This window comes from Trachurus japonicus, chromosome 21, assembly GCF_045865225.1.
Source record: "Trachurus japonicus isolate A0001 chromosome 21, Traja_1.0".
Taxonomy (NCBI): Eukaryota; Metazoa; Chordata; class Actinopteri; order Carangiformes; family Carangidae; genus Trachurus; species Trachurus japonicus.
Window position 1 is genome coordinate 20,407,604 of NC_140927.1, and position 27,981 is coordinate 20,435,584.

The 27,981-nt window shown below is 41.1% G+C and overlaps 1 protein-coding gene across 1 annotated transcript; it reads right to left on the bottom strand.

Annotated features, from left to right (window-relative positions):
* Positions 1-16,095: 16,095 nt before the first annotated feature.
* Positions 16,096-26,327, bottom strand: cbsb (cystathionine beta-synthase b). The gene is made up of 14 exons (XM_085764311.1): positions 25,987-26,327; positions 25,692-25,798; positions 22,971-23,105; positions 22,471-22,550; positions 22,193-22,397; positions 22,015-22,106; positions 21,322-21,444; positions 21,146-21,230; positions 20,927-21,032; positions 19,592-19,669; positions 19,354-19,488; positions 18,168-18,276; positions 17,546-17,630; positions 16,096-16,938 (listed from the first exon to the last, which is right to left on the bottom strand). Exons 1-14 carry the CDS (start codon positions 26,325-26,327, stop codon positions 16,832-16,834), a joined length of 1,788 nt encoding a protein of 595 aa, XP_085620437.1. The 3' UTR covers positions 16,096-16,831.
* Between the last annotated feature and the right edge of the window lie 1,654 nt (positions 26,328-27,981).

Genomic DNA, 27,981 nt, shown 5'->3' on the forward strand with positions numbered 1-27,981 from the left:
CTGTTTCATCTCTCTCTGCAAAGCTTTGACACGACAACGTGCGTAACAGAAAGGGTGAAGCATGAGAGAGGAACAGTGATCACAGAGAGAGTCAGAGCGCCTCGTCACACCACGCGGTCGCACCATGACACAGGAGTGCCAGAAGTCGTGTGTCTGTGGAAACTTGGGAGGACTTGAAGTCAGATGTTGAGTGCGTCACTGAGCCTGACTCCTGGGCCTCCAGCTCCTGTTACACTTGACTTGTGACACCAGAGATAGCGCTACTACTTCTGTTGCTATGTGACCACATGTTGCAGGTGGGTATCATGGGTATCGCCAGAGCTTATCGCCCACTAGTAGCCCCCCGGCTTCATCCCGCACCACAAAGACGCCCGAGTGGTTCACCTCAAGAGCTGCTGGAGTGGGCTGTCGTGAAAATCCAGTGCAGACACATTCATGGTTTCCAGATGGTGCATGTTAATTACTTTTGTGATCCCATGACGCAAAGAGTCCGACATGAGGGCGATATTTGTGTTTCTGGGTGAAATGTCTCGACAAATGTTGGTTTTCGACGGCCCCCCATGAAAACGACCGCTAATGATCCCCTCAGACGTCATCCGTTGTCGTCGTCATCAGGTCAAAATGTTAAGATGATCCTTTTACTTTTTAGTTTGTGAATAACTTACCTGCTAAAACATTACACACAATGTCAAACTTCACTGTTACGCCAAGTGGAAATATTTACGATATTGATGTTGCCCTCAAATCCCACCTCATAGATTAGTTTTTATTTATTTATTTTTATTTAAAACAAAGTTCTGTAGTTTGAACAAAGTTTCTAAATAGGTTAATAAATCTCCTGAGGAATGTGAATACATCTGAGCTGAGCACACACACACACACACACACAAACACACACACACGCTGCTGGGGAGCATTTGTACAGTCATGCTCATCCCCTCACATGACTGTGTGTTTGTTTACAAGGGAAGAGGTCTGCAGCTGAGTTGTGATGTAATCCTGCATTTTAGCACTTTATTGGCTCTTAACTACATTAATGAGCCACTGCCGGTTAAAACAGAAACACAGACGCATATTAAAAAAAAAAGAAACAGTTTTTTTTTTCTGCAGGTTTTAGGTCAAAGCAAGCAGCCGCCTCACACTCTGAATGATTGACTCCGTGCGTCGGCTTTTACTGGATTCAGCTTGTTTGTTTATCTGTGTCACCTTTCTGTCTGTCCGTCTGTCTGTCATGTCCCGAGGCTGCAGTGGATACATGAAGTCATCCTCCTGCACTGACGTCAGCCACACCGGCTCCACAATGCAGCCAGCAGTCTGCAAGATGTTAACAAGTCTGCTTTTCATTTCATTTCTCTGAACTCGACAGAACTGTTGGTTATACAAGATTGCAGAGTGTGTGTGCACATGCGTACGTGTGTGTGTGTGTGTGTGATGGGGAGAGAGAGAGAGTGTGTGTGTGTCTGAGCTTCTCTAAGTGGGTCATGAGTGTTTGTACAGCTAGACAGAGGGCAGGGAAATGGGTCGAGTCAGGGGGCAAGGGTTGGCATTAGTGGAGCTGATTGTTTGAGACAAGAGGGGATATTTTGTCGGAGCCCAGCAGTCATGAGGCTCTGGTGAATTTGTTGTGGTAATTAACATTCTTGTCTGACAGGGAAAAAAAAGTCTCTTGCTCCTCTTTTCTTCAGACAATCTGTGTTTTTTTTTTTCTCTTTCCCATTTGTCCACTGCCGTTATGATCTGTGTCACGTACTCGGATCCTTCCCGGCTGTGTGTCTGTTAACTAGGCTGCGTGTCTGTGTGATAATTTACGACCGCCGTTGTTCCACATTTCCAAGCTGCTCGCTTGGTGCTTCTCCGTCTCTGCTGCAAGTTATTGTATGACTGCGAACAAGCACTGCGTTTAAAGGAAGTGAGCGCATATCCTGTTAACGTCATGGTCTTCTGTTCATCATGCCATTTCACTGATGGAAAAAAAAATAACAGATTAGTTTATTATTTCCTTGGACAAACACCTGTTTGGAAAATGCCAGGGCACAAACAAAGGAGATGGGGAAGTTAAGCAACTAGTCAGGAAGTTTATTCACTTTTTCCACTGAAGTATTCCCCTCTAGCTTGTACTGAAAAACCATCGGCCTGTAAAAATGCAGGACTTACAATAATGACGCCGGGCTGGCAGCAGCTCTCAGGAGGCATCGAGCAGGAAAACCCTTTCACTTAGTGACAGTCTGGAGGCATTGACGTAAGAAAAAACAGATGGGAGGACGGGGGCTCCCAAAATGGAAAGCCTCCTGAGTCAGAATAACAATATGCATCTCCTCCATCACCTCCCTCCACACATTCACTAAAATGTACACACTCAAATTCCTCTCACCCATATTCAAAAATCTGCTGCATTATATCAAACACACACCACACAATCTGCCACCGAGCTGCTACAAATTGATAGAAACTGGTGTTTAATAGCGGGGGTGTGAAAGCCGGTGCAGGCTGTAGAGTGAGCTCACTCACACACCATAGCATACGTCCAGACTTATGTGTCTACTAGCTCATGTTGCGCGTCTGTGAAAACAGAAACTGTTACAGTTACGCAAGCCTGTGGCGCGCAAGGTCACCGACAGCAGAGACAGTAAGGTGCATCAAGTGACACAGACCGAGGCTGGGACATATTTTAAGAGCCACTGGAACCAGTAACAACACCAGTAATACCACAAATGTCTGTAGTAAAGTTAATGGTATCAGTTTGACAGCAGGAGCAACAAAGGGAAGAGACACACCTGCTCTACCAGCAGGAGGAGGATGAATATTTTATAAACATCAAGCAACGCTAACTACCACAGCTTAAGCCTGTTTCTTTCAATGATATCAACTGTCTGATCATTTTATGACAAGAAAGACAAGATGCTATAACTACAAAGTACAAAACCTGGGATGAATATATAATAAACCCCTGTGATATATTTTCAAACAGACTAATAGAAAATCTTTCTTTGCTACCAGAAAACGTTCTGAATACACTCATTGGCTTTTCCACAAACTGATAATTTTTTATTTTTCCTACCACAAAAATATCACGAGCGAATCCGAGTTCAGTGGTCAGTGCCTTGCTCTGGGCGCTATGACACATGAACAACCAGGGATCGAACCTATTTGGTCGGGTGACCAGCTCAACCACAGCAGCACTAATAGTTTAATTTAACACCGGATCACATGTACGATTACTTTCTTTCACCATCTATTGATATTGGGCCTGTTTTACAGTGTTCATCACCACCCAAGGTGTTTTCATGTCAGATGATTCTGTGAACTTGGTCGCAAAATAATTTATCGTAAAACTATGACGTACGCTCGTCTCTTTCAGAGCTAAAGTCACGTTCGTTGGCATCAGTTTCGGCTGGTAAAATAGACGCTTCGGGTCACACGAGTGAAACTTGTGATGATTGCAAGATCACGACCTCAGAGAGACTTTCTGAATAAAATTGCTGTTTTGCTAACCCTCCTCTCCCTCCCCCACCTGGCCATGTGCGTTTGTTTTCAACGAAACCGACGAGAAGCCAATCCGTGGAGCGGTGGATGACGTTATATATCGTTATATATGTTTGTGTCGTGGAGCCGTCGAGATGAGAGCTGGGATGCGGAGGCACTGATCTTGCAGGGCTGGTTTTCAGCCAAGAGACGCTACAGGTGGAATGCAGAGAGCCTCCATCCTCTCTGTAACAAAGTCAATTAAAGATCACAATTACTCTGAAGCTGCTTAATAAATTATTAATTGAAAATGAATAAAGGTAAGAATCTTCCATAGTTGTTCTTTAACTTTCTCATCAGCACTATAAATCATGGTTGCAGCTTTGATACCAGTTCACCCAACATCACGGAAAACTCAGTGTTTTAAGGAGTAGTACAGTATATTTTAGTTCATATTGTGCAGATGTGATGGAAATAGTTCAAAAACTAGGACGGTTATGAGTCCAGCTCATAAATGTGGATCGACTCTGAGCTCTTTCACTCTTTCAACAAACTGCTCCAGAGTTTGTTTGGGACTGGGCCGAGCCCACCCCATTGGCCTGATTGTTTTGGTACAGGTGTGATGATTACTGTTTTCACCACGTCAAGGCAGAAAACAAACCACAGAAAAAACAGCACAGGTGTGAAAACAAGCTAAATTAACAAAATGAACCAAACTACAAGCTTAAGACAAAGGTTACAATCATTATTGTGAACACATTGTGTAGTGAGCCCGTGGTAAATCAACAAGGTCCTGAGATAATTTACTGCTGGATAATGTCTGATTTAAAAGCACTTGGTGACCCTCAAACGCAGCACTCTGCTGTGTTACCACCAGGCAGGCGGCCCCTTGCATGTCATGAAGTATTGAAAAGGTGCAGCAGCTACTGGCCTGAACTCTGGGTTTCGTAACAGAAAAGCCTGCCGGTCCCCCGAGAGACACCTACACACGGCCCGGAGAGCAGCGTCTGTCTGGACTCGCTGACACGGCAGCACAGTCTGACTCACAGCAGCTCTACTCTCCATCTAATGCACCACCTCTGCCTTTCACTGCACATCAGCATCAAACTCTTCTCAGAGGCACGACTGGGTTCGTGCGTGATATGTGTGTGTGTGTGTGTGTGTGTGTGTGTGTGTGTGTGTGTGTGTGTGTGTGTGTGTGTGCGCCTGTGTGCCAGTGATCTTGTGCACTTGTGGTTCTCTGCCCCAGTGATCTTTTTCTATGCGCTCCTCCTCACACTGCTGCATTATTAGCAGGAAGTTAAGTGCAAAATGTATCCAAACATTAATTTCATTTCTCTTAGACGTGTCTAGCAGCAGGTGTGTGTGTGTGTATGAGTGTGTGTGTGTGTGTTTGAGCTGGAGGAATGTGACAGTATAGGTTTGTGTGTGTGTACCTGGCTGAGTCGTCTTCTGGCCTAATAAAATGTGGTTCCAGGCTAAATCCAGGGACAGAAATAAAAATTCATTTTGGCGAAGAAGTCTCTAAACATGGCCTCAAGGTTTGGACTTGGATTCTGTCTTACAGTTGTAATCAACCAAAAATGAGAAAACTAAAGCTACCGAGAAGCTATTGAGTTAAATATTAGCATATACAATTTAATAAAAGATATTTAGAGATTTCAAATGTAAAAACAAGAGGTGTATCTCATGCAGCCAGTGGAGTACTATGAACCCAAGCTTTTGAGTCAATTGATCACATGGCCTAGAAGTTATTGAGCTAAAATGCTAATATTTACATATAAAAAAAATTATGAACAGATGTAAAATGTAAAAACAAGACGTGTATCTCATGCAGCCAGTGGAGTAACATGATCCAACAGGACCAACACTGTCCAAAATCTGTCCATCATTTTTATTAATTTATTATGTAAAAAGGCTATTAGCATTTTAGCTCAATAGCTTTCCGGTCAATTTACTCAAACTCAGTGTGGGATCATAGTACTCCGCTGGTTGCATGTGACAGGCTACACCACTTTAAATATTTTTTAATTTTATATGTAAATATTAGCATTTTAGCTCAATAGCTTCTCAATATCTTTAAACACAGTGTCCGGTTTAAATATCCCACTTCTTTTTTTTTTTTTTAAACAGGATGTTGGTTCACGCTGTAGCCATCTTCTCCGTGTGTTTACTGTAAAGCTGCAATACGGGTGCACATGAAATGTTGGAGTGGCGTGTGAATGTCTGTCGATTATCCAACTTAAAACTAACTTCACTGTGGTCGCTGATCCAAACAGCTGATGTTGGCGCCGTGATACAGCGCAACGCAGAGCCCGCCTGTGTGGAGGAAAACTGAGCAAGTTGGTTAATTCCAGATAAAAATGGGTTAGCGATAGCCTAGAAATCTAGACGCACCCTAGCGGCAGCAAATATATTACTTTCCTGGTCTTTGCTCTGATTGGTCGTAGCGCTACCCTATTGGTGCAGAGGCAGTTTGAAAGACAGCCTTCATCCCGCCCCCTGGATTGAGCCGAGGTCTACCGGTCGTTGCCAGTTGTTGTTTAATGATATAGTCTGGCTTGTCAGGCTAGGTTACCGAGGGAAGTCTAAGTAATTTGACATATTTGAGCATTTTATTTTTTTAAAAGTAATGCAATAGTTACTTGTCATTTCATTTCTCAACCTGTCTTATTTCATTCTTATTGAAATAAGACAGTTCTGATTGAACTGACAAACCAACCAACCAACCAGCCAACCCATCATTGCTCTTTGTTAATGACAGACAGAGACGTAGAGCCCGCACACCAGTACTTTGTTTCAAAAACAATGTTTCGATCAACAGCGTGATCTTTGTCAAGTTCAAAAGTTAAAACTATACAATACAATATTAAGCCCAGTTCCCACGGCGATGTGCGTAAAGCCAAACCCACTTTCTAAGTTCTTCTTTGCTAATGACAAGCCAGTTTATATTTATGTTTTCTGCATTGGTACAACTAGGTGTGGTTTACACCACAGCCTGCACCTCCCTAGCAATGTCACTAAATGTAAACCACAACACAACACACCACAACAACTGTAAGTGGTCTAATTAGGAGCATTGTATTTCCTCTTTCAGTGTCTCTCAGAGTTTAGACAAACAATCAACAAAACTCTCCACATTACCTCAATTAATAGCAGTAAAAAAAAAAAACACAGATATAATCCACTAGGTTTCAGCTGTCTTATTATAGAAAACATAAATATGCACAATGAAAATATGTACATATGTGCAAAATGAAGGAAGTTCAATGCAAAGCAGAAAGGGCCATAATAAACAAAATCTTTGTAAGTTGAGTTTTATCAGGACGTGGTACCAAAATGTCAGCAGTCAGCCTAAACCACAGCAGTATACTTATACACCACAACATGATGGGATTTCTATGTACAAAGGTTAAGTGTTATTGGAAGGCCCTCGCCAGACTGAGAAACAGGTTGTGCTTTGTGCTGCAGATGAAAACAGTTTTACAATTGACTGATATTCGAGCAGAAACAGAGACGTGAGTATTCAACGTTCGCCCTCCCCAGGGGGACACTGTAAGAAAATATGGGAAACAATAAACACATTTTGGCAACCGACGCAACTGTAAACTCTATCCTCTTGCCCCTCCCAATGAAGTGCAAAGGTTAGTTTCAAACTGCTGTGCTCCTCCTGAGGGGCCCGAGTGTGACGCACAAGAGAAATCAGAGCAAACAGCTGCTCTGCTCCCTATTCATTTGACTTTTCTTCCCCCTCCTCCTCGTCAGTCAATCACTCTCCTAATATGTATCCAAACCATGTCTCCCACTGTCAAAATTACCTTTCTTTCATCTGTTTCTTTCTTGTGCAGAGGAATGATGGATGATAGAAGCTGGTGGAGACAGGAGAGAGGGGCAGGACGGAGCTGCTATCTTTTCATTACACGGCAACACTTTGTGTGATTTAAAACGTTTTGACGAAGGAATGACGCAAAATGAGAAAACTAAAACCAGGACGTGTTCTCTTCCTCTCCTGCTCCCACTTCACAGCCTTCAATAAAAACCCTGTGATTCCCCACAATGTTCTCCATTGTGCCGTGTTCCTGTCGGCTAAAGAGGCATTTCCTACCAGGAATCAACCCCTGGATCCCCTGGACTCCTCCCCCGAGAGCAAACTGGAGCTTCTTAAGAAGAAAGTAATCTGAGCAGCCATCAGAGCTGAGATACGTCTGACCTACTCCGTGCGCAGTCATGCAGAAAAATTACTCAGTACTCACTGCATTTGAATTGACAACACTCAAGTGCAAAAAAGAATTTACTCATTACAAATGTGTGATCAAAGGAATTTGATACTGCGTGCCATTCAGCTAAGTCGGTCATGGGAGCAGCAAATGACGTCACGGCCGAGTCGACTGCATTCTTAATGTCTGTTTTTGTTTTTGCTTCCTTGTTGTTGTTATCGTTAACAATGCCAGTTAATACAAGCCCATTTTGTGGTATTTAGCACAACTGTAGAGACATGTCTGTCCACTAGAAGACACAAAGAAGACACCCAAGCTCCCACCTACGTAGATTATGTTTCTCTTATACAACTTTACCTGACAGTAAAATAGGTCATAATGAGCTGCATGCACAGACCAATGCAATGAGGTCAATGCATTTCAATACACCATAAAACTAACCTGCTAACATTGCAAACCCAGAGGCCAAAATGCTAAAAGAATGTAAACGATGTAGGCCTACATGTTTTCAAAATAAAATAGTTTAGGAGACTACATACTTTCTCTACCTCATTGTTCAGCTTAAAAGAGAAACTCAGTAGTTTTTATACCCTTTTCCAAGTTATAATCTTTTTTAATGATTTCACTATCAACAAGAGCTGCTCTTAAATTAACCCATACACTTATATCTTTATTATTATCTATAGCCTGCACAGGAAAAAATTCAGTTTCCAGTTTCTTCTGCTTATTCTTTCTCTCTTTTTTTAAGCTTCTCATCTCTCCTTATTTGTTTACACTCTACAGCTTTGACCTCCTTGTCAGACTTTTTTTTTGCAGCACAAACAAACCTTCGGTGATTTCAGTACAGTACAGAGGGCTATTGTTCAATACGCCAGCAACGCAGACATCGTGGTGGCTCACTGGTCAGGGTCCATTCTTCACCATTAAACGCTGAACTGAGCTATTTTCAGACCTATTGATTTCTAAGAGGCGAATGGCGATGAGAATAGCTCGAGGTCGAACCATTTGGAGCGTTGACGCAAGTGTGACTTTCTAGGCAAGAGGTCCTGACTGCAGGTGCCCGTGACCCAGTGACTTCACTACAGCGAGTTAGATAACGGTGGCCCGGAGGTGCGATGGGTTGCACCAGCAGAGCTGTTACCGACACCGGCACCAAGGGACAAGAGGCCTGAGTCTAACTGGGTGACACAACCGCAGGCAACAGTGCAGTGACGAGGGTCCTCCGTCACCGCCGGTAGCTGTGCACTCACTGCCGTAGAAACTGATGGCGTTCAATTTGTGCCACTTAGATGGGGACATGTCATTCACACCACAGTGTCTGCGTCGTGTGTCAGTGTCAAGCGAGTGTTGACAGGCACACATTACATCTTCGCTGTGGATCTCGGCTTCTGATTTCACTCTCAGACAAAACAGAGAGGGGTCACAATTTACTAATGACAGAACAAGTTAAACGTTTCATAAATGCCTAATTTACTGTATGGTATATTGTGGGAAACAAGTCGTGGACTGTTACCATGCACCTGTAGGTTGGTCAGAAGCACAGTGTGAATAATAACATTAAAGCAGAAGTAAGTGATATATTTGTGTTAATATAAGTCTTAAATAGTTATATCTTCCGACAGCAATCACTTACATAGAGTGTTTGGACTGAAACACGGGTCTCTCAGTCCCTCTGCTCTGCTCTGAGCCGAAGAGAAAACATTTATCGTATCCTACAGTTTTTATCCAATGAGGAGAGAGAACGGCATGCAGGGCTGTGTGTGCAGCCAAGGAACGCCGCGAATGTGGTGACATAGCGACGAGGACTGTTATGGTGCGTTTAAGGAAACTCGTATTTTTCCGACCGTGAAGTCGTACCAGTTCGATCTGGTACGAGTTCACCGGTCGGAAGTTACGAGTGGCCGTTATAGTGACTTTCACCGGTAAAACAGGTCGGAAAAACACGAGTGGGTTGCCTGAAACGCTACAAAGTCGTAAGTTGTGACTTGAAGCTGTAATTTATGATTTCAAAAGCCTGCCTGGAACGCAGCATTAGCGAAAACGACCGGACCACTTACTTCTGCTTTAACGACTCCATCCCATTAAGTGTCCCAGTGTCATATCAACCACTGAACATGCACAGTAGTACCACAACCCTAGACCTGGCCCACGCCTAAATGTAACGCAGCATTTAGTAAATTATAACTCCACTGCAGTGAAAAGGACATTTCAAACATTTCAAACCAGTGTCAACACAGCACACTTGGAAGTTTCAGTGTCTTTCATTGACCAAGCTTTCGGTCAGAAGACCTTCATCAGGGTTAGGTCTATGTAAGATACTAAAACGGATTGACTCCAAGTTCCAAACATTTCAAACAAAAAACAACAACAACCTCTGGGGGCGCGAGAGGAAACATCACACAGTATGACCTCTGCCTAAAGTCATCTTAATTCTTTGCAAACTGTTGCAATATAGTGGTCAGGTCAACCAAACAACAGCCCTTACCATTCATATACTGTAGGAAAACACAGCTGTCTGCCCATACAGTAAACCTGTACTCACATCTGCAGCAACATGCATGAAAACACAAGTTAAACAGGTGGAAATAATGAATGATCACAAGTAGGGCTGCAAAATATGGGAAAAGCACCATATTGTGATTACTTAGCCATGAATTGCAATTATGATTATGTGGCTGCTATTTCAGTGTGAACAATGAAGAAATCATTAAAGAAATTATTTTTGTTGGGGCTTGCACCAAACAAACATGAGAATAGGATTTGTAACACTTATGGTGCTAACTGGAATAAAATACACAAACTGTTGCTGCGTGTTTTTTATACGTTATGATCAGACTGCATATCAAATTATTTTATGAGGACGACTATTTATGATGCAGCTGTCGCCATCTTGGTTGTTTAGTGTGTGTGTGTGTGTGTGTGTGTGTGTGTGTGTGTGTGTGTGTGTGTGTGTGTGTGTGTGTGTGTGTTTAATAAATGTGGTAAAGTAAACACACACGCTCCCATTAGCGTCTTTAAACACAGCTCGATGTCTTCAGGCCTTTTACTCACATGCTAACCCGGGGCTAATTCATTTGTTGGCTAGCTAGTTTTTACGAGCTAAGCTAACAAGCCAGACAAGTCAAACTTCTAATTGGTGCTAACGTGCAAAATAAAACAAACAATAAAATCTCACTTACCGTAATGGCACAGGCGCCTTTCTCTTGTTCTGTTTGTCGGTGACCACACAGTGGAGAATAATAATCTTTGTCCGAGATTTGCATTAATATCTATTATCTTCCAAAAGGTACAAACACGTCAGAGGTTCTTTAGAATGGAGCAGACAGTTTGCGAACTGTGACGTAACAACGGTCGATTCCCAGGCCACGCTCCCCGCTATGCGTAACTTTTAATAATGTCAGTAGTGATTCATTAACACCACTGTATTTATTCATGTATTTTTGTTTTGTTTTGTTTTGTTTTTTTTTGCACCAGTTTCTACTGTAAAGTTTGCCATTTTTAACATTTGCACATTCTGTACACATCCTCAGTTAAGTGCATCCTTAATTTCTTTGTTTTTCATGGTTTTCCACTTAATTGCATGCGTGTTTATGAAACGTTTGTGTTTAAATTGGTTAAAGCAGAAGTAAGCGATCCGGTCGTTTCGCTAATGCTGCGTTCCAGGTAGGCTTTTGAAATCGTAAATTACAGCTTCAAGTCACAACTTACGACTTTGTAGCGTTCCAGGCGACCCACTCGTGTTTTTCCGACCTGTTTTACCTGTGAAAGTCACTATAACGGCCACTCGTAACTTCCGACCCGTGAACTCGTACCAGATCGAACTGGTACCACTTCACAGGACGGAAAAACACGAGTCTACGAGTTTCCTTGAACGCACCAGTCCTCGTCCCTACGTCACCACATTCACGGCGTCCCTTGGCTGCACACACAGCCCTGCATGCCATTCTCTCTCCTCATTGGATAAAAACTGTAGGATACGATAAATGTTTTCTCCTGGGCTCAGAGCAGAGCAGAGTGACTGACAGACCCGTGTTTCGGTCCAAACACTCTATGTAAGTGATTGCTGTCGGAAGATATAACTATTTAAGACTTATATTAACACAAATATATCACTTACTTCTGCTTTAAATTAGCCTCATTAGCTTACTGTATGAGCATAATTTATGTTTTTTTTTTACATCTGTTAATTTATTTATTCTCTTTTTCCACTTAATATGATGGGGAACAATCTCAGGGCATGTATGTTTACATTCTGTGGTATGCCTGTTCAAACCCTACAGTCTGCGGTTCAAGGCAGGGTTGTGTGGTGTTGCATGTAGCCACTGTTTGAATAGTGGCTGCATGTGCTTGCAAAGCGGTCAGCCTGCATAAGGGTCAGGCTCTGCGGTTTTCCAGTGTATTTGAAGCAAGGGTTGAAGGGAGGACAGGGTGGGGAGTAAGAAAGACTGGGATGGAAAATGCAGAGATAAAAGTGCTGCTGACATGTTAAAGCTATGGGAAAACTGATCGTGGTATTTTCCAAAGATGGAGAGGCCTGTGAAAAGGTCAAGAGCTGATTTATCATTTCCTTATTAAGAATACACCAAGATACTGTACAGGACAAATTTTAGATACATGTGTGCACAAACAAGAACAAGCTGTATAAGTTCTCCATGTATTGACCAATAGTTATTATAAATTATTATAATCATACTCTGTATTTTATAAAAGAAAAGATTTTTTTTTAATTATGAAAAGTCCTCGGATCCATGTAGTGACCCTCAGAGAGGCCTGTCCCTCAGATTCAGACCAACATTTAGGGTGTCATCATCATATTTAATCATGTTCTGCCCCAGGAGATTATTTTAGGGTCTCAGGGACCCCCCCTCTGCTTGAAATGAAATCACTGGTGGGTCTTTTTTCGCGACTTATACCTCACCCTCCTCAATTAGTATACAAGACCTGAAGCCTTAGGCAAATGATTACCCTCCAAGTCTGCAATTATTCTCATTAGGCAAGGGGAGCGTTGAAAGGCTGAGAGTGAACTGGATGTGCGTCATACATAATTTCCAAAGACACCCACTGTTTTCAATCACCAGTCACACACTGGCAGCGATTTGTGGTGCTTCAAATGAGCTGTTGATTCTGAAAATGGTTTCATTTTCTCATTACGTCAAGAAGCAGCCAGATCGGAGCAGACCCCCCCCTCCCTCTCCCAAACTAAACAGACCTGGTCACAGACCAAATGAGAGGGAAGGGGAAAAAATAGATTATATTTACTGCACCTCTTCATTTAGATAGGTAGAAGGTGATCACACTCAGCGGGGCTTTGTGGACTGGAGAGATACAAAGCAAAGAAAAACACACCATTCATTCATCCATTCATTCACTGCAGACAAAGACAGTAACTGTGTGCTGTTTATCATCGAGAGTGAGTTAATTTCACCTCTCAGAGCTGAATCTCAGCTCAGCGCTCATATTCAGCGCTTATTGCTGAATATGTGGCCGATTTTCAACACACCAATTCAGATTTGATTCAGATATGATTTAAACAATGACCTTCATCAATAATCAATAATGTATAATCAATGGCTGGATGGAAGGATGGAGATTTTTTGTGTGTGTCATCAGTCCAGGTTTCTAAATCTTACTGGGATTTGTCTTGACTCATTCTTGACTTGCGCTCCTCGGATGTTTTCACCATTTCCTAGTTTTCCTGTGTGCACCTTGCATGGTCGCTCCTTTTAGCCCTACTCCTCTGACATAAAGGCTCAGGGCTCATGTTGCAGGACTCCTGGTTCTTTTTGTTGCAGCGGATAGATTTTCATGATCTTCTTGACCTCTGAATGAATCTGGGGTTAATCAGATTTTTCCTGGATTTCACTTTGATGGATAAGAATCTAAAATACCTAGTACCTAACTTTTTGTATCTTCAAGTACTTGAGATCATGATCTTGTGGTGACAGTGGGATGAGATCTAATGACCACGTGTAGAAGACAGTCAGTGGCAGAAGACAATCATGTCTTGTCTTGTCTGAGGTTTAGTTGCGCAATTAGTGCATTGCACCCTCAGACCCTTTTTAAAATTGAAGTTGATGGTTAGAGTTTCAAGTTCATCACAGTAAGTGTCACTTCCACATGAAGCCAATATTCAGAGATGTTGTTTGAAACGTTTCCATTTGACACAAAGAAACACATTTTTGTGAGAATCTGGCTTCTATGAATTGACATTTTACTGTCTGTGATTGGATTTGTACGTCTGCAATTTGTATGATGAGATGATGCAAAAACAAATGCAGTGACTTTTTTCTACTGAACTTGTATGTTATGACTTTAAAAAAAAAAAAAAAATCCAAGCACTGTCAATTTTGCATGAGGTTGGTTAGCGGCCTACAAGGTGCTGTTCGTACTGGAGTGTCCCTTAATCATAAATTCAGTATTTCATTTTTAAAAATATCATGTTGTTTTTTATTGCAGTTACAGACTCACAAGTGGTTTCTGATTGTTATGCTAATTACTGGGAGACTAATACTGAATCAACAAAAAAAATACCAGAGGGACCTGAATAAGTCTGATGTCACCTCCTTAATGAAAAACTTGACGTGATGTGACAGAGCAGCCTTAGATATTTTTGTCAGGGTTTTTCCACTCTCTACATGTACGTGTTTTCAAGCCAAATCAAATGACATTCATTAGACTGTGCGTCTTTCATGAGAGAATATCTGAGGTGTTTTGCCTCTATAAAGTGTTTCACATGTGTGTACACTGACTGACTGACACACACACACAGTAGTTACTAGGCTCTGCTGCCTTTGTTCTCACAGTGTGAGTGAGTTCTGCCCCCCTGTGGCCAACTGAGACATTACATGTTAGCGACAGGCCAGGTGAGGACCTGAGTTGAAGTAAACTGGATTTCTTTTCATTAAAAGAGCATTTTTTAACATATTAATGTTATATCAACCAGTATTTACTTAAAGAGCTCCTTGTCAGATGTATAATAAGATGTGCAATCCCATAAAAACATCTTAAATTGACATTAGCTCCTTCTCCTTTATTGAAAAAAATCCATCAAATTTTTAACCTCAGCAGATGTGTGTAAAAAAACAACAACAACAAAAAAAATCCTTCAATTAGGTCCAAAAGTCAAAGTGAAGTCACAATATAAGTGATGAGAAGAGAGCACAAATGAAAATGTCTGACCCAAAACTGTCTGTCAGTAGGCTACTTCATACACCAGTGTACGTATCACAGGGTTGGAACAAAGTTACTACTAATATGTAGACCATTATTTACAGGATGTAGGACATTGTCCTCATGGTGAAAAAAGCTGCCTCCTGGCTTCATAGGTTTTAACCAAACTCCTTCAGTTTTCACACATTACTTGTTGATTTAATTTGAAATGCAAATGAGTAGCCTACACATTTCCATATTTGCCCATTTATCTCCACATCACCCTGTGGGCTTTAATTATGAAGCTGTAAATGCTGCCAGAGTGGACTACTACAAATTAAGTAATTTTAAATTGTGAATGAGAGATTGTGTTTTATTTTTAATACATTTGACAGTTTTATCTATTCAAAGTTAAATATACAGCATGCCAAAAAAAATGAAAGGGTTTTCTTTGCCTTAAATATCCTTGAAGCTGTAATTGCTGCCAAAGGGATTTCTACAAAGTACTGCATAATTGTGAATTTTAGATCTGATCTTTAATTTTTAATGCATTTGACAGTTTAATCCATTTCAAATTAAATATAAGACAGCATAAAGTCTGCAGGAGATGAGCGGTTCTGAAAGACTTTGTGAAGCCAGTCCGTCTCCAGGCTCCAGTCAGAGCTTGAAGGAAAAAAACAGGACGTGAGGCTTCAAATGATGGAAAATTTAAACCTCTTTAGATCTGGTCTGGGATGAACTGGACAAAAGGGTGAAAGCAATCTCAATTGTGAGAGTTTGTTTAACAGGGCCTCCAAGCAATATTTGATTTTCATTGCAGACAGTGTGTGTGGAGTGAGCCACAGTTCAGGTTATATCTCTTATTCTTCAGAGAATCTATAGGACCTCTAAAACTTTTGAGCAGGTGTGGAAATCCAGATTATTATTAGGAAAATCCAAGGGACTCTTCTTTAAATGTGTAAAAAGCCTTTATTCAAAAATGGCTATTAAGATAAAAACATAAAGTGCCATGCGTTTTCGGCACAAAAGGCTTCCTCAGGGTATTATTATTTATATCACAATCTATCTGGATAAAACTGTCAGAGTTTTGTATCGCAGTGTGATGCAGGTTCTTTTGCAGGTTTGCAGGTTTGCAGGTTTTTTTCTGCCACTAGGGGGAGGCACTCAACCACCTGTCCATACCGGTCTGGTTTTGCAGGAAATAAACACAGCAACCAGTAACAACAGACTTCCAGCAGATGCACACAAAACCAGGACAAGCCTCAGTCTGTAAGGCACAATATTTTACTCCAATGACAATACCAATAGACTTTTCCAATGATTTTATTCAAAACTTCAGTAGATATTAACTGCAACTTTGTTCCTTCAGCAGTAAAGTTTATTCTTAAATCTACAAAACTGTACACTGATAAAACAATTTTGAAAAAAAATCTCATCATAATCAAAGTGCATGAAGATGGAAATGAAAACCCATGCATACAAACATGGGACATGGGACAGAATCAATCATTGCATTGATTGGGAAGTCATCGATCAGGAGTGAGTAGATGGGAGAGAGATCAGGGGGGTGGGACTTATTTAAACAATGTAAAACATTTTTTCTCCAGTCGAGTTTTCCTAAAGACAGAATGGAAACACATTTAATTTAAAAAGAACTTAAATGCTTAATATTATGTAAAAAGAAAAATCTCACCGATAAAACTCACATTAAACAACACCGGACAAATGTCTTTAAAAGCTATGAAAAACCATCGATCTATCCCTGTCTCTGTTCATATGTTCTCACTGCAGATGTAAACCTTAATAAATTACAAATAAATCTATAAAAACACAACCTCATACTTGATTTAACAACATGATATATTGATACTACAGAGGATCTAATGCTGCTGTGGAACAGAAGTCAATGAATCACCTCCGCAGACGCTGAAAATAAACGATTCAGACCAAACCACAGCTGATCACGTGCTGCCTCCCAGTAGGTAGCCAGTATCAATCCCATCTCAGTCTTCAGGAAGTTTTTCATGTGTAATGAAGAAGTTGAGGAGGTCAATCACTGTCACAACACTTAACACAGTCAGCCTGTGACGGGTCGACCCATCGGTCACATCTGGAGAAACAGACGACAGCAGTTGACAATGACATGAATAAAAGAGGAAAAACTAAAAACGTAAGAGGATAATTTAAAATCTAATTATCACAACCTGACAGCATTTTAAGACTACTGTGGCTCTTTCAATATGAAAATAGACAAAACAGCCAGGGCGATGAAGAGGTGGGCATACAAACATCTTTTTTATAGAAATAAAGCATGTTTGCGAGAAGATATACAACTATCAAATTCTAAAATCTCAATTTTCACTGCTAAAACAAACATGTAATGATCTTGAGCAGCAGGTAAATGAAGCTACAACAGCAAAGTGTTTTGTTTTTTTTCATCTGAAAAAAATATCTTATACCAGAAATATTATTATTTCATCATTAAAATGTTATTCCTGAGCAAAGGTAATGACACATCACATTGAACTATTGAAGCATTCAAACATTTTTAGTTGCAGCTTCTCAAAATGTGAGGAGTTGTTTCTTTATAACTTATGTGATATTTTTAGGTATTAGATAAATGGAGCTGTCTTAAAGTCTCATAAACCCATGCACTGTCTGCCCTAAAATAAAAGACAAAAAGAAGATAAATAAATCATAAATATAAAACATCTTACACTGGGTAACATCAAGCACCACCGGAGCAAAGCTGTCTGTTTGGAGGATGCGTGACAACTTCCCCAAACTGTCCGTCAGGCGCACCTGAGAGCACAAATATTGATTTATTAATTAGCTGTATGCATGCATATCATGTGTCATTTAAACCAACACTAAGTAACTTTTCAACCTTCATAAAATATTTTCATAACTTTTGTGATGATACATCGACTTACAACAAGTTGAATGACACCTCTGTCATGGTCTGAGGGGGTCTGTATCTCTTTCTCTGGCACTAAGCAGCTTTGAGGAGCATGGTAGGAACCCTGCTCTCACTTAAGTTTCACTTTCACTTTTGCGAGTCACAACAAGGAGGGAGCAGGCAACGGCACTTTAGCAATGGATTATGTTTGTGTTTTCACTTTGAAATGATCCACTGGAAACAGAAACTTAGTTTTGATGTCTTCTGTTAATTTTAATGCAGGATATTTACAGGGCTTCACGCTAGTGTTCATGGGAAATGGAGTCTTCCTTCAGGCAAAACACTACCGCTTTGGTCCACAGGCGCCGCCAAACTCAACCAAAACTGAAAGTTCTTTAGTACTGCTTTAATGTGTTTCTACTGTGTTTCTACTCACGGACCTGTTTGAAATTCTTGCTGAGAACTTTATTGACAGTGTCTGAGGGTTTGATCCTCCCAGCTGACAGAGAGGACAGAAGGTTTTGCAGCGTCACCATCCCTATAATAACACTGGGAACACACACACACACACACACACACACAGTCGTGTCTAGGTGACTTTACAGGACACAAATTGTACTGACTTACATACAAATCATTTTGCTCCTCCTTCTTAACCTTGACTACTTTTTGCCACGTAGCTTTAATTTAAACCTTAAAACACATGTCAGCTTCAACTTTAATGATTTACAACAAGGGGGTGCTGCCGTATATTTGTGCATCTCCAGTGCTTCTCTTCCTGCTATTGAGGACATCTATAGGAAGCGTAAATGTCTGAGGAGAGCAAAATAACATCTGCAAGGTCTCCTGCCACCCAGCACACACAGACTGTTTGTCCTCTTGCCCTCTGGGAGGCGCTACAGGAGCCTTCAGACCAAAACCACCAGGTTCAGGAACAGCCTTTTTTTTTAACAGCTGTCTCCCCGCTGAACTTTATATTGATATATTATTCCATACCTTGTACTTCTGCAGTTATATATCTGTTGTTCACTTTTTTGCACTCTGGTTAGATGCAATCTGCAATTCGTTGTTTTGTATCGATGACATGTGCAATGACAATAAATCTAATGTAATATAATATAATAATATGACTGCATTAAGGTCATTACAACATCAGTAATATGCAGGCCTGGGGTGGTGCGGTGTATTCTACTCACAAATAAATGCAAAGATGTTAATGAAAATCTAGGTAAAAACACCTGCAGAGCTTTAAGCTGCTCTGCACAAGTTGATGAACTGCTGCATTTTAATTGAAAACAAAGAGGAGATAGTGTATTACTCCTGTACTAGCTGCTATGCATTGACTCCCTGTTTCATGTAGAATCAATTTTAAGGTATTTCATTCCATCCATTCATAGCTGTAAATGGTTTCGCCTCATCACTGATTGTCAGTTGCTTTCTGTCCATCCATAGCAGGGCTTAAATGTTTCAAATGTTTTCTGCAGTAAAAGTTATAATGTGTTTGTGTTATTTCCATAATTAACATAGACATTGTTTCTTTGATGATTGATTGTACAGCTGAGAAACTGAATTTCCTATGGGATAAATAAAGTATTTATCTATCTATCTATCTATGAGGAGATTTACCCAGACTCATCGACGACTGGGGCCTGGTCGAACGCTCGCTCCCTCAGGATCTCAACAGTTTTCTGGCAGGACACAGACGGTAGGACAGTGAAGGGGACAGGCAGCTCTAGACTCTGGACAGTCAGGCTCCACCACCTTAAGGGAGGTGTCAGACACGTGTTGTTCAACACTCGTCATCATCAGCACCTTTATATCACCACAGGTGAGACGTTATTGATTTTTATTGATTTATTATTACCAGGGGTTGAGGTCCATCGGGGCTTCCAGACGGAGGAAGCCATGCTCAGACATCCATTCATCACGTAGGAACTTTGACCTCGAGGCAAAACGAACAACAGTGAGTTTGAACAGGTGACAACACAAAGCAGAGGTGTAAAATCTGATGTTTGTTTTTTTGTTTGTTTGTGGGTTTAGCTGCTCATCAACTTCTCACATTACACAACAAGATTACTTGTTGTGTATTTCTACACTGGATTTTGGTTTAATGTCTTTGTTACTGGGTGGAGCAAGTTTTTAAGGTTGTGTTTTGGGGGCGTCCTGTTTATCTAAGAGTTTAAGATGCTGTGGGAAGCTGTTGCCTCTCTGGTGCAACTTTTAGAGGATGTTTTCTGCACCATCATCCTGTAACTCTCTCCTCCTCCTCACTTCCTGTAACCTCTATTCTATTTTCTCTGTCTATTAAGGGAGAGTACCGTAATAGTTACAAAGATAAGATGAGATAACCTTATTGTTGTTATTGTCTAATGAATAATAAAGGCTGGTAAGAGCAACATCCTCTGCTATGATGAAGCACTGAGATCCTTCATTCAGTCTAGTATACTAGCAATTAGCATGTAGTGCCTTAAAGGGATAGTTCAACATTTTGGCAAATAGGCCCATTGCCATAATCCCTATAGTCTTAGCAGTAGGTTCGTTACCTTTAATTATTGGTGCAAGCTATTTTCAGAACGGTGGAGCAGAGCCGCGAGCTGCTCAGAGCTACGCTACGGAGGCTCATGGGATTTCTTGGTTTCCCTCATCAAACTCATCAAAACAAAATCCAACAACTCCAAAACGTTCTCGTGGACAAGTTGTGACCTGCACATTCACCACGCTATGAGATAATAACAGAACGTTATGAGACAGAGTTGTTTTCGAGGTAAATGCAGAGTCTGCTTGCTGAAAAACTGTCCCTGAAGGCAACGCGCATCAGCGGTTTTGCATGAATTTACCTCTAAACAACTCTCTCTCGTATAACGTTCAGTTATTATCTCATAGCGTGGTGAATGTGCAGGTCACAACTTGTCCACAAGAGTGTTTTGGAGTTGTTGGATTGTGTATTTGATGAGTTTGATGAGGGAAACAAAGAAATTCTATGAGCCTCTGTAGCGTAGCTCTGAGCAGCTCACGGCTCTGCTCCGCCGTTCTAAAAACAGCTTACACTGACAATTAAAGGTAACGAACCTACTGCTATGACTACAGCGATTATGGCAATGGGCCAATTTGCCAAAATGTTGAACTATCCCTTTAATATAGTACAGTATGTCATATGGTTTTCATATTTACTGCACATCTGTTTGTTTGTGTCTCTTACATGTAGTTGCGGACGGAGTCGGGCAGAATGACCACACAGCGCTGCCCCTCCTCCAGCTGCTGCGCCATCTTCACTGCTGCTGCCACGGCCGAACCCGAGCTGCCGCCTGCAGCAACACAGACACAAGATCAAAAGCAAAGTGATGGATGATTGTGCTGTGGTATAATATTTTTTTTAAATCCTTAACTGGTTAAACTTAGCTGGTCATTATGAACCTACCACACAGAAGACCCTCCTCTCTGATCAGCTTGCGTGACATGGTGAAGGTCTCCGTGTCGGTTGGTTTATACCACAGATCAACAACCTGCGCAGGAGAGCAGTTGGGCCCCAAAAACACATGATTATCTCTCTGTATCCAAGATAAATGTTACACAAAGATACTCAAATTCACCCACAGATGTGTCCAAAACCGTAGGGATGAATTCATATCCAATGCCCTCCACCTCATACGTCATCTGTTTATCGCTCTTCTCCTTGGGCTCATCCACGATGGAGCCTTCAGGGACCACACCGACTATCTGAAAACAAAACAAGACCACTGAGCTATAGCTGGAAACACAAACAGCATTTTTGAAAGAGAGGAAACAGTGCTGTGAAAAGAGTATTTGCCCCCTTCCTGATTTCTTACTTTTTTGCATATTGCATATAGAGATTTCTTGATTCAACAGGTCTGGCAGTGCTCAAGCCTGGGTGTGGATAGTGAAATTGATGTCAGCTTTGGATAGTTTGGATAGCTTTTTTCCCTTAATAAATGAAATCGTCATTCAAAAACTGCATTTTATATTTACTTTATTATATTTACAAATTAGTCTGATGATCTTTAACATTTAAGCGTGACAAATATGCAAAAAACTAAGAAATCAGGAGAGGGGCATATACTTTTTCACGGCACTGTATATGTGCACACTTCCTCTGGGTTGACAGCATAAAATACTTATTGCACAAAGTAAATTTAATTAAAATCAAAGTGTCAAATAGCCCTAAACCACAACTAATCTCATCACAAGATCAAACACATTCCACACACAGATGTGGTTGAATAAAACTCCAGTCAAACAGGTTCTTAATGACAATAAAGCGTGTCCTGCCTTGACGTTCGGGCACCTCTCCTTCAACTTCCGAGCGACACCCGTCAGCGTGGCGCCTGTGCCAGCTCCCGCCACAAACATGTCCAATTTACCTGAGGGTTGGAAAGATTTCCGTCTTAAAACTAAACCCAAAGATTCACTGTTGAGTTGTAAATGGCTCACAAACAGATACACAAACCATCACACTGCTCCAGTATCTCCTCAGCTGTGGTGTCGTAGTGAGCCAGGGGGTTGCTGGGGTTTCTGTACTGGTCGAGGATGTGCGAGTTGGGGATCTCGTTCTTTAGACGCCAAGCGACACCTACGTGAGATTCTGGTGAATCGAAAGCTGCGGATGACGGCGTGCGCACAATTTCTGCCCCGAGAGCTCGCAACAAATCCACCTGGAGCACACAGTAGAATAGGATTTTAATAAGCTGAATGCTGCCAAAATAAATAATTTAAAAAGCTGCTTGCCTTTTCCATGCTCATCTTCTCAGGCATGGTGATGATGCAGCGGTAGCCTTTCACCGCAGCTATGAGGGCGAGGCCGATACCTGCAGACGGGCGGAGGACGAGGATTCATGCAGCTGGACATGTTCTTTCCCTCGCTGTAAACTCAACCGTTTTTAGAATTCTTTTATCCCAACTTCCATCAAATTTCTTAACAATACTGCTTGAGTGGTTTGTGCAATAATTGTAATAGTTCTCTTACTATAGTGAATTTATGAGGTGTATGTATGTGCTATGTTGTGGGATATGTGCAATGCTGTTATGTCTTGTGTTTGCTGGGTTGGTATGGCTGAGGTGGATTGTGTTTTTTGTCATTGTGGCCATCAAGGCATTTATGGCGCAGCTACAGTGTCCAAGACAAATTTCCCTGACAATAAAGTTTATCGTATCGTATCGTATCGTATCGTATCGTATCGTATCGTATCGTATCGTATCGTATCGTATCGTATCGTATCCACAAGTACCTGTGTTTCCAGAGGTGGGCTCGATGATCGTGTCTCCTGGTTTGAGGAGCCCGGCTCTCTCGGCGTCCTCCACCATCCGCAGGGCCATCCTGTCTTTCACGCTGCCTCCTGCATTGAAGAACTCACATTTGGCCACTAAACAAACACACATAGGGAACAAACATAAATATTCTGTGAGTGAGTGTGTTTTTAAAATGATTTATACATTGATTTTCTGTGGAAACACTCAACAGTTTTTGATGTGTAAGATCAGTAGTTTTAGTTTCAAATGAATGAATGTAGTACATTTCAAACAATATTATAATAAAAAAAAGCAAAATAAAAATGCGATAAACAAAAGAATTGTTCAAAAAGGAGGAGGATGAAGCACACGCTTATCCGATCCTACTCCTATTCTCTTTCCTTCTTATAATTCCTTTAGAAAACTATATAATATTGAACCATACTGTCCCATATTACCATTTATGCTGCTCACCACCTCCCACTTCCTCTTCTCTATACCCTGAAAATATATTATTTTTAAACATAATCTAACCCATTGCACAAAGTCACGCCACAAAATGCACATACTCTTCAGATTAGTACGGACAGATATAGTCTTTCTTAAAATGATATAATCCTATAGCCTAGTCTCCGTTAATTTATCAGTCACGTTATAAAATAACAGAACTACGTATCTACGTATCACTAATAGTGTACAGTCAGTGGCCTCTGAAACATCCTGCTTATACCTGACTGCACTTTGCATTTGTAGCGCACCAGTGAGAGCCGAAGCAGATTAAGAATGACAGCAGTGAACTAATTTTGGACATTATATTTGGGTAAATCCAAGGGGTCATCCAAAAGACCAGAGCTTCCCGTTAAACACGCCCTCTGTTTTTTCAGAAGTTGACGCTCCTGCTAAAATTTGGAAGGGCTACAAATAACTCTGGAGTGAACTGGAGAGTAATAATCCCCATCATGTGAAAGCCGTACGAATATTAGGTGTAAGATCTTTTGTCTCACTAAACCACAGGGGAAAAAAACTGCAACTTGGCTTGGTGGATTTTATCATTAGGAGGCTTTAAAATGATGCCTCTGACAGATTTCATCCTCGCTGAACCCAACGACTGCACTGAGCTGCCAGATCCAGATGGTGCAGCTGAGAAGTGGCAATTTTTTTATTTTTTTTTAAGTTTAATTTTAATTGCAGCTGTGTCACCTCGTTCATTTTCAGCACTCCGGCGTCTCCACACTCAGACAAACCCCCCAGGAGTCACAGAGTGGGCTACATGACAAAGCCCACAGGCTACATGATACCTTAATGTTCCCTTCTTTTAATGGGTATGCAACAGGGAAAACGTTTTATTAACAGTCCTTGATACGAGCACTGAGAGCTGTTCTATGTGTATGCATGTCTCAAGTGTTTGTCTGCTCGGCTCAGTCCCTGAAGGAGGACGTTCAGTACCCAAACACAGCAGGTGATATGAATTACATTCACATGCAGCCAACACAACCTCTCAGTTTACTTCCTGCTTCAGGCAGGAGAACAACAACTCTGTTGTTACAGGCCTGAGGTGTCTCTAATTACTGATGGAGGAAAAGTAAATATTACTCTCACGCCCTGTTCCTTCTCATCATCGTATTTATCTTTCTTGCAGTCGCTCTGGACAGCTGCAGCCGAGGCAGCATGTGAGACTCTACAGGGTTAACTTTCACTAAAAATGCATCATATATTAATTTGGTGAAAAAGCGCAGATGTGAAATCGTTTTCTTAGGACAATTTTTTTAGTTGCTCTTATTGGCTAAAAATAACTATCCTATATACTCTATTGCCAATAGCATACTGCTACTAATACAAGTATTCCTACTATCTGCTAAAACTACTGCTACTGCTACTACTACTACTACTATTACTACTATCACTGCCACTAATCTACTACTATTTTGACCACTGGCAGACTACACTGTTGCCCATAAAGTTGTAATAATTTTGTTTTCAGACACATTCCTCTCTTTATTCCTATTATAAAGGTTAATTGTGGTTTAATTTTCACAGTGATATGTTTGGAAGAGATTGATCACTAAAGTTTTGAGTCAAGATGTACACTATATCTACAACTACTACTACTTCTCCCTACAGCTGCTTCTGCTAAAGACCACTGATACCAGCCTGGGATCGAACCCACAGGCGTCTTTTCTTGCAGGTGACACTACTACCTTTGCTGCCCTAATACTATTTACTACTACTGCTACTAGTCCACTTCTACTTCTACTACTCCCTACAGCTGCTACTACTACCTATATATACACCTACTACAGCCATTAGGCTGCCATTACTACCACCTACCTCAGGAATCAAACCCAGAACCTTCTTGAACAGTGCTAACCACTGAACCACTGTGTCTCCTTACCAGCTTATTATTATTATGGATCAGATCATTTCTGATCCATCACACCCAGCTAACCACCTGTTCCAAGTGTTTCCCTCTGGCAGGCGCTAATAGGTCCATTAACGACAAAAACAACCCACTGGGGATCAGGTCACTGAATTCTTCCCACTGGGATCAGGTCACTGAATTCTGTAACTCACCTCTAAAACTACCTTTGTCTATGTTGAATGTACTGTCTGTCTCTTGCCAAAACAGAACTATGTGCTGTAATATTATACTGTGCCAAAAGCAAATTCTGCCGACTTGTTGTGCTTAATAAATGAATCTGAATATTAAACTTTTCACTCACAAATGTCGCACTTGAGACCAAACTCCTTCGGGATTTTGTTCAAATGCACCAGCGGTGTCTGGCCAATCTTCTCCAGGATGTTGGGTAAGATGCTGGGGAGCTGGGGGCTTCGATGGACAGAGGAGAAAAATTAAAATTAATGTCACCTAAACTTAGTGATAGTTTGGTGGTCAAACAAACAAACAAACAAACACACTGAAGCATCGGCAACAGGCACTGAGGAAGAACACAACAACAGTGTCTTACTGTAATGGACACAAACAGTTGTTATTTTCAAAGCATTATTTTACTTTACCGTTCTGGGTGATGATGAGGTGACTCTGAAATCGGCGCCTCCAGTCTCCAAGTGCACTTGCTGGGCAGATCAGGGCGGATCCACTTCCTCTGATCGGCGGCCACTCCTCTGCTTTCTGTCTCAAACTCACCAGTTCCTCCTTTCTCATGGCGAGATTCAGCCAGCTCCTTGACACAGCCCTGTTGTCCATTTACACGTAGCCTGTCTCCTCTGGTGACGGCTGCTGTGGCGTCGCCGTTCACACTGGAAGACTTCTGACCCCAAGTGGCGCCTGAGTCAACTGCATGTGGGCAAAGAGTGGGAACATCCCGCAGACATTTGCTTTCAGAAACAGAAGGCATGGCTCACCTGTAAGGAGATTGGACAGATGTTACAGTCGGACATGCACATATACATAAACATTTTATTTTTATTTAACCTTTATTTAACCAGATAAAAGCCCATTGAGAAAAAGGTCAGCAGCATGAGTCATAGCAGCAGTAGGCTACATGTCAACACAGAATTACAAAGAGTAACAGATAGAATAAAACATACAAATTTGAGAGATTTTAGAGATGCAACAGAAGCACAACAAACAAATAATTTAAGATTTGAAACACAGGCACTGTTCAGTGAGTTTCCTCTGCCTGTGTTTCAAGATAGAGTGGAAGGCTCCAAGTGGAATTAATTTAGAGAGTTTCAGCTCGGTCTGTAAAGTGCTCCATGCCAAAGGGGCGGCAAAGCTGAATGCTCTTTTCCCAAATTCGGTCCTTACCCGGGGAGCAGATAAAACAAGGGTTGTACAGGAACGCAAAGCATAACAACCGTTTGTTTTCTGCAATAAAACACAGGTATACGCCTAAGAGAGCCTTATAAATTAAGGTCAGCAAATGAGCATATCTGCATGCATTCAGAGAAGGCAAGTTCGGTTTCAAGTACAACTCACAATGGTGAGTAAGGCGACTACACCCTGTGACAAATCTCAGTGCCGTATGAAAAACAGTGTCCAAAGACTGGAGACATTTAGATGACACATTCAAATAAAGCACGTCCCCATAGTCAAGAATAGGCAAGATAAAGTTAATAGATAAAGGTTTCTGACACCTACACCTGTATCTGACTAAACTTTACATTTCTATTTTTATCTTATTATTTTATCATTATGGGTTGAATCTTATGATAGTTTTGGTCATGTTCAGCCTCTAGTTGATCATTACATTTGCTAATTATTAATGTCTGAAGAGTTATGAAATGACAGATATTACAGACATTGCATCATATGAGGTGTGTCCTTTAACAGATGCCAATAGCAAATAGGTGGAAGAGCTTTCAGATTGTTACATTAAGAATTATTGAGAGCGTTTCAAATCAAAGGCAAATATATCAATATAAGCACATCAGGGAAAAAAAACAACACTCAGTCAAAATGTGCAGATGTTAATGAGGATTTTGGCTAAAATCGGACCAGTGAACGCTCGTCTTATTTTTATTACTCACACAGAAAAAGGTCCAGAAAAGATTAACAGAATAACTAATCATTAGAAGATTAACCTGCAGATATTTTTGACAATTTGATGAAGCAAACTGCCAAAAACTCACTGGTTGCAGCTTCTCAAATGTAAATGCTTAAATATTTACTATAATACTACACTACTATAATATAGACCTCTTTTTCCTGGCATTTTATGGTCCAAGCAATTAACTGAGAAAGTGACAGACTAACTGAGGAAATAGTATTTCATATCAGCTCAAACATTTCCAGTTTAATAACAGACAGACTGGGCAGTTGCTGAAAAACGTTTTTCTAAATTCCTGGTAAATTTTTAATCACCATTTGGATTGGCCTAATCAACCCAACCCAATCAAATGTTTAGTTCTAAAAATCAATTTTCATTTCATTTTCAGACTAAACAAGTAAGGAGAAAAGGGCACAAACTGATTAGTTTGTAATGTTGCGGTTTTAAAGTGAAAATGTGAGAATTTAAATAATCGCTATTTTGTCAGAGGCAACAAAAT

Excerpts from the sequence above, each read along its gene's own strand:
- cbsb (XM_085764311.1), bottom strand. The coding sequence starts at position 26,327 with ATGCCTTCTGTTTCTGAAAGCAAATGTCTGCGGGATGTTCCCACTCTT. Across the intron at positions 21,445-22,014 it reads AGAGGTGCCCGAACGTCAAG|ATAGTCGGTGTGGTCCCTGA; the intron begins GCAGGACACGCT and ends TTTTGTTTTCAG. Across the intron at positions 21,231-21,321 it reads CTACGGTTTTGGACACATCT|GTTGTTGATCTGTGGTATAA; the intron begins GTGGGTGAATTT and ends TCTCCTGCGCAG.